At 40.2% G+C, this 15019-nt stretch overlaps 1 protein-coding gene across 4 annotated transcripts in view; it reads right to left on the bottom strand.

The window, feature by feature from the left end:
• crtc3 (CREB regulated transcription coactivator 3) overlaps positions 1-15019 on the bottom strand; it is a 46703-nt gene that overhangs the window by 29923 nt on the left and 1761 nt on the right. For all 4 annotated transcript variants that reach the window (XM_088004493.1, XM_088004495.1, XM_088004494.1 and 1 more), the window contains exons 2-4: positions 8091-8201; positions 5082-5212; positions 3183-3242 (exon numbers count right to left, since the gene is read on the bottom strand). In XM_088004493.1, the coding sequence (XP_087860619.1) occupies positions 3183-3242; positions 5082-5212; positions 8091-8201 (302 nt within the window). The remainder of the gene's footprint in view (positions 1-3182; positions 3243-5081; positions 5213-8090; positions 8202-15019) is intronic.

Here is a 15019-nt window from a genome sequence, read left to right on the forward strand (position 1 = left end):
AAACTGAACATTCCTTGGAAGTCGCGTAAGTTTGCTGAGTATTTTGTCTGGGCAAGACCATCTTTTAGAGAACCAGAAGTTCCTGCATGTCTCCATTAAAAAATGCTGAATCACTTTCAATGCAAAATTATGCATCTGGATCACAACTAAGGGCAAAGTGGCTTTTTTAAGGTTTAGTATCAGTATTCTTGGAGCTGAGTGGTCATTCATAGGAATTTCATTTCACAACATTATCAGCGTTCTTATTGATTATCAACTGGTGCACCCCTACTAGTGTTGGATATTGGCCCAAATTGTGCATCAGTGCATCCATATGCCAAAATATATACCGTATTTTCCGCACTATAAGACGCACCTAAAAACCTTCAATTTCCTCAAAAGCCGACAGTGCGCCTTATAATCCGGTGCGCCTTATATATGGACCAATATTGAGCCACAACAGGTCCAGCAACGGACCTTACCACAGGGGCCGCGTTTCATTGGCTAATGCCCATTTTAGGTCACAGTGCAGCTACCACGTGCGTGACCGTCTCACAAACACAAGCTACAGTAGTAAACATATGCTAATGTACATTGTGGACCATCAAAACCATGAATGCCGACTTACCCAGCCTTGCAAGAACAATAGGCATCAGTGATCTTGTCCACAGCTATATTTATGCTGAGGGTGTGAGGATCTGCTGTTTTCCTCATCTATCGGTAGCTTTTAGCTGTGACGCGCACAATGTTGGAGGCATCCAGTGGCTCAAACACCTTGATGTCGTCCAAAAAAGATGACATGAACTTGTTGGTTCCCCTGTCCATTGTCGTGGCTGATATGTTGTGAAAATCCGGCAGAAATGCTACGCTAATTAACTCAGATCGAAATGAAAGACGTCATGTTTACACAGACATGCAGTAGGCTGCTTACGTAGTTGGTCCACTACGGTAAGCAGCCGCCAACTTCTTTTTCCCCCGTAGAAGAAGTAGTGCGCGGTGCATGCTGGGATAGTTGTCAGAACACTGGTTTGTTAATAAAGTTTGATAATACATTTAAAGGGGGGGAGGGGCAGGGGAAGAGAGACAGAGACTGCAGCGGCAGCGTGTCGGTTGGTCTGTGTTACCCAGAAAGCAGTTGGGCATAATATCGCAACACCAACACCGTGAGTGAAACAACGACTGGGCCAGCCTACTATATAAAGTACTCGGGGACCATTTCTTTATTAATGTGGATGTGTAATAATAGAGTATGAAGCGTCTATTCTATGCGCCTTATAATGCGGTGCGCCTAATGTATGAAAAAAGTCCTAAAATAGGCCATTCATTGAAGGTGCGCCTTATAATCCGGTGCGCCTGATAGTGCGGAAAATACGGTACTCTGTTTTGTCATGATAACAATTTCTTTATCACTATTAAACCATATTCTTACCTAAAATCATTGTAATGATTTCATCTTTTAGTATTTTCTTCAACATTCTTACAAGAGTTGCAGACATTTCCTCCAAATTGTTGTGAAAAAGTTGATCTCAGAGCTCAGTGTGATCTAAAGTTTGAAATTATTCAAGTTAGGTGATGATAACTGGCATGTTTTTACACTAAGTGTGGTTTTCCTGCAAACCGCAGCTAACAGAAGAGGCATGGAAATAAATCAATCATGAAGAAACGACAGCCAAGCATACTGAATGTGTTCTATGAAAACAGATATTTTTCTCCGTTTCCCATCGAATGTTTACAGAAACAATTAGATGCACATTTGATTGATTATCAATGTGAATGTAATCAACCATTTATTGTACATTAATAAAATTATTTTGATTGTTTTGCTCATTCTGGAGGTCCCATTTTGTAAATATATTTCATTATTTAAAATCTAAAACTGTTTTGAGAATAACTAATTGTTAAGTGTTGTTTAGAAATCATGAGCAAACGGTCTTCTGGACCACTTTATAAAATGATTCCTTACTGTAGAGTCGGGAAGCAACAAACAGTTATTTTAGTAATCAATTAATCGATTATTCAGTAAAAGAAATGGCACATTCCACAGATTTTTCATTTAACCACTTAAGCCTTTTTTATACAATATTAGAAATACATTAAAAGATTTAAATAAACAAATAATTCAATTCCTTTCTTAAATATGAAAATAAACATATTATTGACTAAAATGCGATAACGAAGGATTCCTTTAGTAAATTTGAACCAGGAGAAGCTAAAATCTATTTACAGATAAAGGTATTTTTATCCTAAATACAAATTATTTATATTTCTTTACAGTTTTGGGTTAAATCTTGCTCTCAATATGTTGCTTCTTTTACCAAATGGTCTTTTTTAAAGTCAATTAATCGATTACTAAATTAGTTGACGATTATTTCACAAATCGATTAATCGTTTCAGCATACTTCGTTTTCCTTTGTATTCATGAGTAAAGTTGTTTTAAGTGAAGAGTCCGCTCCCAGTGCGTGGTGCCACATGTCTGTCGGAGAATCCCACCCAGCCTCAGAGCGCTGACGTCGGGTTGCTCCGTAAAGACATTTGTCAGCCAACCTGTTCTGTCGTCAACAATGAGAGGGTGTAGGCCTCGTTCGCTTCCACAGCACAAGCTGCCACAGCGCGCTCAGCGCCGAGCTTGGCCAGCGTCCGGGTCGTGGAAGAAGACGAGGCAGGGTGATTGGCAGCCGGCCAAGGCAGCATACTAAACAGAAGAGCGGAGACAAAGCGAGCGAGCGAGCGGGGAGGAGCCTGGCATGGCTTTTTATCTCAGCCCCATAATTCACTCCCTTGTAAACACTGAAAGAAAGCTGCCGACCAATACGCTGCTGCTCTGTGTGGGCACAACCAGAACTGGTTGGAGAAAAGAAAACCTTGTGTCTCACATTGTGCTGCATGAGTTCGGAGATATTCAGTGACAGCACAACAAACCCTAACAGTGGAAAATCTGCTGTTGGGCATGACCTTTACAGGAAAAGGCTACCTGTCAAACACTTTCAGCCTCCATGCGGTTCACGCAGCATTCTAACACTTTAAACATTTGAGCTGAAATTCCAGCAGCTCCACCCTTCAACTCAGAGCTTCCCCTCTCATTCACATCTGTGATCCGGGTTTGACAGGGAAAATTCTGGCGTTTGGATCAGAACAGAGAGGAAAGACTGTGGCATCCCGGTGAGAGGAAGCAGAATAAACAGAAACCATAAGGTTGGTCTCACCTTCTCCAGCTGTTGTCTGGCGGCGGCGACAGGTACACGGCTCCATATGGTGAGCTCTCCATGTAGGGTTATGTCAAGGGAAAGATCAACAGAAAAACAGAAGTGATGGCAGGAAATCATTGTGATTAAACTTTATTGTTAAAAAGAGCCTTAATGTGGTGCAAATTACACTGAGCAATGAAGTTTCCCAGTTCAACAGCTAATAAAACAACAAGATAATTATCTGACAAACAGCTTAATCCCTGAGCAGTTTCTCACTGTGTGTAGTAGAGCAGAACATGTTTCATCTTGCCATCACAGAGCCTGATAGTTGAGCTGATTTACGCGGGAAAAACTTTCACCAGAAGCAGACATCACAAAAAAAACAAGCCAGCAACTCTTCAAAAACCTGTACTTAAAGATTAATCAGCAGGGAGGAAGATTTTCAAAGCCTGCAGGTCTGTTGCCACTCATCACATGCAACACAAAACATGAGATAAGCCACTCAAGCGCATACAAACACAAAGTGGAGAGGACTAACACCACTGCTGAGCTTTCTCCAAACACAGACAAGGATAATTCAAGCACCTCTCTAATGTACGACACACCTGGGTTTCGCTTTTCTAATAAGTATCTAGCAGAGCGAGCAGTCTGAGAAACTGCAGCAGGAATTACAATAAAATAAGAAGAAATATCACTGCCCAACAGTAGGTGGCGATAACTGGAACACAAAAAACACATTAAAATGCAAAGGAAGAACTAAAAGAGTTCAGCAGGTCGTCAACAATTTGATATTTACTGAATCTATTCTCAGCTTGATCATCTCTGGCCGGTAGGGGTTGACGATTTCAACGTAAAATATTATCACAAACGCAAATACTGGTGTTAAAAAATAAATAAACTTCCGAGCAGCAGTTACATAAAGAAGCGTTATTTTTCACTAAAGATACTTTCACACAGCAGGAAAATGCGACCAAAGACGTTAGACGTTTATATTCACGCTCTTATTTTGAAGTGGGTGCAGATTGTTTACGCAGTAAAATTATGTTTATTCTGTAACCAGAATGCATCGTAAACACTTTAAAATCTACATCAGTTCTGAGTGCTTTCTGACTGAAACCTTATCATGGTCAATTAGACAAAGTTAGCAAAACTCAGCGAATATAAAAATGAAACCAGGAGGTTTGTCCTAATTCAAGTGTGCTAAGATATTTGCAGTAGAAACTAAACAAAAATACTTAAGACTTTGTGTTTTTGCAGTGTAGTGTTTGAAAGTAAACAAAGACATAAGAAGGATCAAATAATAAAACAGGTCAGTTCATTAAACTGCCGCTGAGGATTAATTGCTTTTGTGCAGTTTTCCCTAAAGAAAACTGCACAAGGCGGCTCAAGATGATTTGATTCGAAACACTCACTACACTCGTAACATTAGTAAGAGATCATCATCATCATCGTGTTTGGAAGCAGATTCCTCATTAGGTTCAGCTGTCAGGACAACATGTTGGATAAATTCAATTAAAATGGTTAGTACCGTTTCGGGTCAAAAACTAAACAGCTGAGTGATTATCTCTGATGCTCTGATGGTGGGAGATTTATACAACCCACACAAGCACACATTAGCTGGCTGCAAACAATTGAAGCTAACAGGAAGAAAACATGAACGGCTCTGCTTTTCACTCCATCCTCGCCAGATTACAACCTGCTCGTAAACCTACCACTCTCACTTTATATTAGTCATAAGCTGTGCATGGCGTTTCTGCGTCACATTTATTTTAATGACTAACTCCGCTCCCGAGGCAACAATTCACCTCCGTCGTCACAAACTGGAGAGCAACGTAAACACAAACAAACAAACAAACAAACGGGACCGACTGCATGGTCCAGGTTCACCGTGGCAACGTGAAACGCGTATGGAAGGATATTTGCCGGCCGTGCTTGTCGATGGGTCGGCGGTGAGGCGAGTTGATGCGGTTGCGGTCCCTGTGGACCCGCTCCACCAGCCCGTGGTGGCGGGTCCCCCGGACCGAGTCCAACCCTGAGGGGAAGCCACCCTGTGGAGGAGACAGGAGCAGGATGCTTACATCAGACTTACAACAGCAGCAGCGTTCCCAAAAAAATGTCAGTTATTCACATGTAGCATCCAGATGTTATGATCTGACTTTATTTTTCTGGAAAAGCAACAGCATTATCCCACATTAAAACCATTTTAATCATCCAGCCCTTAATTTGAGCTAGAGGTGTGCCAATCGATCGGTCACCGATCATAATCGGGCCGATTTTCGTGAAAAAGTGCATGATCGGTGATCGGCGATCATTGTCTCTTTTACCGATACCGATCACCTGCTTCTCATTTCGCAGCCTGCCTGTGCAGCTGGTCTCCTCTTTCCTTCACTCTGCACAAACGCGCAACAACAAATCCTAAGCGATGTGGAACTATAACGCACTGAGTGAATGGGGAAGTTTGCGTGTTGTGGGGAAAATTGAAGCAGGTCAAAAATGCATCAACACAACGAAGCTAATACGACATAAAAACAGTGCCATACTTGACGGAGTTTGGCTACATCGAGGCTCACTGCAGTAAAAAAAGACATACGGAGGATCAGATAGCAGGTAAAGCAGCGCACAGCTACAAACACTCACCCGGATTAGCATGACGGTCAGAAAGCTAAACAAATAACCTGGAAAATTATTTAAGTCTTCGAGCTGCGATGCAAGACGCTGGTTCTGCTCTCCTGTTGAACCGCTGCTACGCTACAGGTAGTAATATCTGACAGACGGAGCTTCGCTTCTGCTCCACCTGGTAGTGACTCTCACATCGAACCTGCTTAAAGCTGCAGCATCTAACCTAAAAAAATTAATTTTACATACGTATTAAAACTTTCGCTGTCCTAACATGAGACAGATAATCTCTGAAAAAATAATCGATCTCCTCCCTGATCTGCATAATTACTCCGCTCAGTCAGAAACAGCCACTCAGAGCTAGCAGTAATCAGCTAGCCGCCATGCTAACAGGAAGTTTTCATTTAGTAACTCTGGATTGTTTATTGTAATGGATCCTGTTTTTGCCTTTGAATGTTAAGTTTTATACTTGAACTTTTTGGCAATGTTGAGAGGTTTTATTTTGGCTCTTTGCATTATTTAGCCTCTTCAGAGCCTTCATATGTTTTCAGTCTGTTAAAGATAGTATTATCAATAGCAGTACAATTTGCACATTGCCTGTTTTGTTTAGTTTTCTTCTTGGAAAAAGTTATTAAAAACAAGTTTTTGTCTAAATTAAGGTGAATTCATGGTTCCTTTTTCCACATAATGTAACCGGTAGTGTTTATGATGAAAAATAAATAAATAATAATTATGTGATCGGTATCGGTATCGGTGTATCGGCCCTCATGGGTGATCGGTATCGGTATCGGCAGGAAAAAACCTGATCGGCACATCCCTAATTTGAGCACTATCCAACATGGGAAAGATAAGACAGAATGTCATTCCAGGAAGACAGAAAGTAGCTGCAAACCAAAATCTGCAGCCTGAGCAATAATTAAAGAGGCAGTATTCTGCAAAATTTACTTTTTTGAGCTTTACATCATATTTCTTTATTAAATGAATACAATCAAATTAAAAACTCCAATGTGCGATTCTGTTACTGCAATAAAAGCAGAATTTAATTTAATGCTCTTTCGACGTTTATCCTCGCTACCAATCAGCGTGAAGAACGCAGCGACTCAAAGCGTGACAGTAACTCAAGCCGGAGCGTAAAGCTCCTTTTCAGATCGATGAGAGTCCGTCTCCCTCGGATACGGATCTGGATCATTAAAAATCAAGAATCTGACATGTCAGCAACTTTATAATGCACTGAGGAGAAGTTTTCTAGGATGTTTTTGTTATCTCCATGGTAAAAATAACCAGCATGAAGCTTTTAGCACTCCCACATGGTGCAGTTTGCTTCCTTCATAAAACAAAGATCTGCAGAAATCAAACGACATCACAGACACATCTTAACTATAAGTTACAGATAAAACACGTGCGTTTTTTCTGTTTTAGGAGTGCTGCATTAGCCAGAGAGGATTTGTTAATTTGAACAATGTTTGATAAATAATTATAAAAGGGAATCAAGGAGCCATTTAGGGGTTTTATTCCGTTTTGTTCTCAGAAGGATAAATGGACTCTTTGAGTAAGAGGAGCTTTCTCCCTCCGAGCTGGGATTGATTTCTGGATGGCAGCTCTACTTAAAAAGAGCCATTCTTCCAAATAACAAGGGCACCTTTACCTGGACCTGCAGTCTCCCAGCACTCCTGAGGGAGCTGACACAGAAAGAGAAAAGCTCAGCTTCTGAAAACTGTGAAGGATTAATGCACTGATGTTTCATTCTCCCCTCTTCGTCCATAACTCTAAATTATTCAGAGCTTCTAGAAAAGGTTTATTTGCATTTCTGTGAGTTTAGTTCCCAGTTGAGCTGTTTTTGCTGGAGAATTACACATTAGGAGAAGCTGCCAGGCAGAACTGGCCTTGAGAAGATGAGGCAGACCTTGATCTGGCAGATTGTGATCTAAAGATAAGCAGATTCTACAGAAAACATCCATGTTTGTGTCTTTTATTTATCTGTTCTTTCCACACGGACAATTTTCAGCACAATGGCTTTGCTTTGTTTGTTTGAAGGGATGCAAAAGGCTTCAATAAAACAGTACAAAACATGGCTGTTCTTTATCTGGTTTTACAAAAGACTGTGCTGAAGCTCCTAGAAGTTTCAGAGAACCAGAATGGTGTTGATGTAAAACAGCTAAAAAGTCTTTGAGCTGGCTGATCTCCTGCACAATAAGCCAAATCCTTGACAAACCGAAGGAATTACTCAATGAAACTCGTCCTTGAAACGATTCATAACATTTTATTTTGCTCTCCGCCCATCAGAGCTGGAGGCGAATTACGAGTTCCCACCTGAAAATCTGCGTTGGTGTTGCCGATCTGATTGACGTTGGGCAGAGAGCCACCGTAGTACTGCGCCCGGGACTGGGACAGACGGAGCTGCTGGACCTTCTGGAACTGCACCTGCAGGACGCCGAGACAAACAGGCGTCAGAGAGGGAAGAACTGCTGATGTCCCTTTAACAACAGGGAAGATCCAGATGATGATGCATCCGAGAGGTCAATTCACAACATTTGAGTTAAAATGAGGCACACCTGTTGAGGCATTTTTAAATTTTGCTTCTTTGAAGAGGTTAAATCTATGGCCTATACAAAACATGTTCATTACATTTTTTGCACAAAATCATTCTTGGATAATGAGATTTCAGTCGGCTCAGTTCTGTTTATTTAGAGCTGTTTTAGGATGTTTTGTCACTTTAAATCCAAATAATCTGCTGCTGGCCACACCCCCAAACTCAAGATTTACACTCACATTTGAAAATTTCTGCCAACAGATGTGCAATATATCTTTGAAAAGCAGAAGTGGAGTCTCCTGCACAACCAACAAGAATGTAGTAAGAGATTTCTGGATGGTAAGTCAACAAAACACTTGTCTTTTCCAGTAGCCATTGTACAGGCCTTACAGTGGTAAAACCAGCTGACCAAATGTGCTGGAGCTCAGCTTATGTTGCTAGCTAACTGGCTGGGCTAGGGTTGCTAGATAATGGCACAGAGGCCACCAATTGTGACTTACCAATTGGGAGGTTTTTGAAACGGTTCATTTTCCAGATACCAAAAAACAATAAATTATTGCCAAAAAACATCTGGGTGTTTTTTTAAGCGTTTGGGCTGTTTTTAGAAGCAAACCCAAATGGAAATACAAAAATGTGCAAAAAGTTTGCCTTATATATCTCCTTCAAGAAAAACAGTCAAGATATCAGGTAGAGAAGGTTCCACATCCATATGTTCAGTTAGGTGGTGTAGAAAGAGTCTCGTATCAACATGAGCTGAAATGCCGCTCAGTGATGAAGAAGCGACCACTCCAAAACGTCGCAAGACTGCCCAAGACGTCGTCCAAACAAACAAGTTTACCACCAGAGTAGGGCTGTTGTAAACGAATATTTTAGTAATCGAGTAATCTATCGATTATTCTTACGATTAATCGAGTAATCGGATAAAAAAAAATTATAAAATGAAATATTGGTAAATCTGGCATAATACCGGTGTTACTATCAGATATCAATATCAGTCCAATTTTTCATATTTGAGCATCCCTAACAGTTGCTTTTTTGTAGTTTAGAAAACTAACCTGTAACAATAATAGCTCACTTTCTAAGTTAACCAGAAGAAAAGTTATAGAAAAATCTGAAATTATATTGAATTTAATAACAAAGAGGCAGGCTCATAAATATGCTTATAAAATGTCTACAATCCAGCTTTTAGTTTATGTATTCATCTTCAGTGAGTTTAATAGATTAAACTCACCTTGCCACCTAACCTGTCACGCTTTGGGTTTGAAAATACGGGAAATGCCGCCTGGAGTGGGAGGAGAGGGCGAATGAACGAACGTAAGATGGAGGGGAGGAAATAGACCAGCGGACTGACGAACCGTTAGACCGGGGGACGAACACGGGGGAAGCAATACGGGATATTTACGACACCTTCACTGGTCACACTCAGAAACTCATCTACCAGCCATGTACGATGCGCTCCGCCACCCGTTTCTTCAGACCGGGATATGAAATTATTGTGCGGTTCGTCGGTAAAGCTACATTTACACGGTAAGCATCAGCTACTCAGCCGCCCGCCATGTTCAGGCTATCCGCTCACCTCAGCGCTCTTCCCGCCGTTCGCTTTCAACCAGCAGCCCCGGAGGAGAAATGCTGCCGTACTCCAGGCATCCCCCAGTCATTTTAAGGATGCTTATTGGTTCCCCAAAAACGATAAAAAGTCGGGCATTATCATCAATCAATAAAATCCCCACGGGCCAATCTTGAAGATTGGACTTTATGCCGCTGAGACTTAGCTTTTGTCAACAACTCAGAGGCGGAAGTGAGAGCTCCGCGCAACGCAAATGAAGTCCCGGCCGGAACACGGTGCGCTAACTAATAAAACATAAATTAACGAAGCTTCGAGGCAGGAAAATTTTCCTCGAGGAATTTTAGTAATCGAGGTACTCGAATCATTCGAGGAATCGTTTCAGCCCTACACCAGAGTGGTTATAAAGTGCTACAAACTCATTGTTATGGCGTGGCCGACACAAAACCCTGATCTCAGTCCCATAGAGAATCTGTGGGCAGAGCTGAAAAGGCGTGGGCGAGCGACGCGGCCGGTCTACAAACCTTACCCTGTTCCACCGGTTCTGTCAGGAGGAATGGGCAAAAACTCCAGCAAACCCCAGTGAGAAGCTTATGGAAGGAAACCCAAAGTAATACCTGATATTTCATTTTGTCTGGGACTTAAATTCCTCATTAGGACATTTTGTTGGAATGGGATCAACAAAGTAAATACATTATCAATATCTTGAGGGGAAAAACTGAATGTATATGAAACAGGCATTATGTTAAGATCAGGTAGGTAATTTAACCAAATAAAGTCATATTCATTACAGTAGAATACACATCCTGGTGAGTCTTATTTGACTAAAAACACCTTTTGAAAATAGCAACCTTTAAACAGGTAATAAAGCATTTTCCATTAGGTCCTCATTTCTGTGTTTAAAAACAGTTTTTTAATTGGTCTGATTTAATGTTCTAATCTTAAATGTGTTAGAAAATCATCATGATTAAGATTCATTCAGATTAACGTTTCCCAGATACACTCTACGCTGGGGCGCAGTTCACTCAATTCAGCTTTTATCAACTTAGAATAAACTTTTCAGTGATGTTACAACATTATATATGCATATGTTGCTTGTTATTCTGGTTTCTCCGTTTTGTTTTTTTCTGTCTTTCTGCAGGTTTACAGGCAGACTTCTACGGCGTTGATTTATTTTTTCTCTCTTATCTCACTTCACTTTAAACCTTTTCCCCAAATTTCTGCTTTTTTCCACTGCTTTGTTGTTTAAAAATAAAACAAACCAATTTCTAATAAAGTTTCACATATTTCAAGTGAAAATGAAGATAAATGAAGGCTTTGTACAATTAATCCATATAATGTGTTTCACTTGGACTTAATAGACTTTTCTGTAAATCGCTCTCAACTAAGAAAAGTAAGTCAAATAATTACTAAATTATGTATTAGAAATAATACTCCTGCAAGCCTGGAAGAAGTAAAAAGGACATTTATTAAATGCTTCCTAAATCATCAAATAATTTTGCTTTCTATTAAGTTTGCACTGAAAAGAAAATCCTAAAGATTTTTTTCAGTTTAAACGTGCAACCTGAAGATGTTCTCTTCCAAGATGACAGAATTAATTCTGCTACTGCACAAACATAAACAAACAGCAGTAAACAACGTGGCTCTGATAGTAACGGTGATGTTTCCATTAAAAAAACAAAACATCCAACATAACACATCTATTGTTCATCAAAATGCAAACGACCTGCCGCAAAAAGCAACTGAGGGAAGTCCTGGAACTGTCTGTGCATTCAGCTACAGAGGATGGTTTCCTAAGTCATTTGTTTGCTGGTGTGAATATTTAACCATCTGGTTCTAAACCCAGCTGTCCCGTGTACTGAACCGGGTCAGCAGCAGTTCACACTTTACATTCAGGCGCAACTCAAAACCACCTCATTTGCGAACCTCACAGCTCAGATGAGGAAAATAATGTTAGAATTTCTCTGGATGTAATTAAAGGACGATTCCCTCATTAGGGCATTTCGTCCTTCTGCTGCAACAGCAAAGTGACATAACAACAAGACAGGAAGTGGAAGACGAGTCCGAAACGACCTCAGGATTCCTCCGCTTCGAATAGACTCGATAACCCCCAGGGTTCGCTTTGTGTGGACAGGTTACGGCGTTGAGTTTCTATGTTCAAACACTTCTTTGGACCAAGGGCAATAACAGAAATGTCACAGAATTTCCCCTTCATTAGAAAAGCTCCTACAAGCAAGATGAAACCAAAGAAAATCGCTTCAAAAACAAACACTGGTCGTCTTGAGGCCTATTAAAGGATCGTATAAGGTTCTACCTTGACCGAGACATGTAATCAGCAGATTTTAGATGGTCATGTCTCCAGTCCGCCGTTACGATCCATGGCTCTCCAAGCCTAACGTTGCCTCCATGGAGCCATGGATGCGCATCTGAACATGGTGATGACAACTGCAATCCAATATTTTGAGCACCTTTAATTTATAGCCAGAAACCAAACAGTCAGAAGACATTAATATGTTAACTGGCAACATGGCTTTGATCGGCTCTGGTGTCGCATAATATAATATATGAGGACTTCCTGTTATCAGCCGCCCAATATGAATACCTGAGAAGAACAGTTTGTGATCTCTGATACATTTCTCATCTACCCAAGAAATAAACAAAGTGTAAACACTTATACACATAGTAAATAATTTCTAAGTAAGTTCTCTACAGGGAATTAAAAAGCCCAACCCAAAAAACAACTTAATGAGTTGGACGAGAAATTACAGTGAAGTATGGCAACTCAAAGATAAAGGTTGTTAAAGTTAAATCAACTAGTGTTGAACATTACCATTTAAACAGGCAACGTACATGATATGCTATCTATGGCTCCCAATCAGTCTTCATGTTTTAGATTTTCAGCTCCAGCAGGGCTGATTGAAGTGACTGCAGGACCTCCTCTGCAGGCCAACTACTGCTGCTGGAGCCGGTTAATAGCCCAGTTATTTCTGCAATAAGGAGACACATAAAACGGGCAGAACTGGAGGTCCAGAGGAAAACCACTGTATTAAATCATTGCTGAAACTACCACAGTAACATAGGTTGTTAGGAACCCAATTGTCATCAATCTTCTCTGTCTTTTCCATCGTCACAATGTCCTAAACCAATCCTCAAGGACCAGTATCAACATATACTGTAGTACTATATAGTATAATTTAGTAATATACAACAATGGATGTTTGAGGCCTAGATATCTGAATACATTTATGGGCTTTGGATTTTTATTCACCAGAAAGATCAGTTTAATATCACTAAAAACAATTATTTCTAAAAATTCAGACCAATGTGGAGAGTTCAGAAAAGTCCATATTGGAGATTTAGGGTCCCACACATTACAGCCTGCAACAAATTATCCACCAATATGTATTTTCTTTGACATGATCGACATTGTCTTCTGTTGTATTCATATTATGTTCTCAACATATATATCTGTTAACACAAACGAATCTCCGGGCGCCATATTTAAATCCTAACAGGAAGTCGTGGTTGTTTTGATGCAATCTGATTGGCTAACAAAGGCTGTAGCTTTGCTCTTCACTGCCCCCTGTGGGTTTGGCATGTTAAAAAACAATGCTTGGAATATATATGGGTTCATGTTACATTTTCAGCTGCTCTCTTTCTCATTGCGCTGAGTCAAAAGAACCAAACCCTCAGAGCAAGCTGTTCCCCTCCTCACCTGTGAGGGCGCTGCACCAAGAACCACTGGAGGACACAACATGAAAACCTCTGACAAAGACACTGAGTGTAATTTCTTCCTTCACCAAATGTAAACAGAAATGGAGTGGCGTCAGATTTTAGCGGTTGTGAAATTTCTCTTTTGTCTTTGGCTAAAGACCATGAGCCATTTCTACCTCTAACGCTATACTAGCATGTTCATTTTGGTTGTATTTACCCAGAATGCCCTGCGTTGTAATGTACTTCCTGCTCTTGAAGTGGTCTCTAGTCCTCTTAACACATATGCATTCAAACCGGAACAGTGTTCACTTCAGCCAAACTGAGGCCAAGGTTTGTAGGCAGAACAGAGGTCACATCAGAGTCTGATACACATTCACACCTCCACAAATGAACTGGACTTTTTAGGCAAACTAACTAGAGCTTAACTAAAACAGACTTTTTTTGTTCCCAAACTTAGATCACAACTCCAAACTGTATGTGCCCTGCCTCAGCACACCTGATTTAAATGAGTGGCTCTTCAACAGGCTACTCCAGATGGCATTTGGGTCGGGTGTGTTGGAGTGGTTTTCCTTAACCCTGCTCCATGTTTCAGGTGTGTTTCTGCTCCAATCCACCTGATCCTAATGACTGCATAGCATCCAGCTGCAGAAACCTGGTAATCAGCTACTGATGTAAGTCAGCTGTGTAGCAGCACCTAAAACGTGCAGGACCAGAGTTGAGAGATGCTGATCTAAACAATGCAGAACCCAGGCATATTGGTGTCATTCAAAAATGTATTTAAGACTTATTTTAACCCATTACTGTGTTTTATTTTTGCTAACAGAACAATTTAGAGTGACAATAGAAAGACAAAGTTTGAATTTCCAAGTCAAGTCAGTGCATTGGGATATCAGCCAGAAAATAACTTTGTTTCAGTTTCCATGTAGATCATGTTAATATCTGAATGAATCACATTCAAACCAGATGAGCCCATAAATATGTTATTCAATAACATTTGTTACATGGACATCCAACTGACTTATTTTTAAGATAAAGGCTTTAATAGAGAAAAAATATATCAAGTTTCACAAAATGTGAAATTTGGCTGTGGAAAAAAGTCAAATTAAAAAAAAATGTGTTACCTTTTAAATTAAGTGGGGGCAGTAAATTTTAGTGGCAGCTGCTGTAGTTCCAGCCAATCAGTTATCTGTAGAGCAGTGTTCAATTATACAACTGCAGCACAGTGTGTTTTACAGGCATCACAGCCAAACACATTGCAAATGATTAAACTAGTAAACAAACACACATTATATATGTGTGATATATATAAATTATATATTTTATTCTAAATAACTATAACAATGTAACAGAAATTCCTAAACATTGATATACAAAGTGAAAAATATTTTTAAAAAGTGAAATAAATTGAGGTTTTTTGCTGAAACTGACTAA

The sequence above is a fragment of the Poecilia mexicana genome, unplaced genomic scaffold (genome assembly GCF_051168715.1).
Source record: "Poecilia mexicana isolate PSO_F unplaced genomic scaffold, ASM5116871v1 scaffold_3, whole genome shotgun sequence".
Classification (NCBI taxonomy): Eukaryota; Metazoa; Chordata; class Actinopteri; order Cyprinodontiformes; family Poeciliidae; genus Poecilia; species Poecilia mexicana.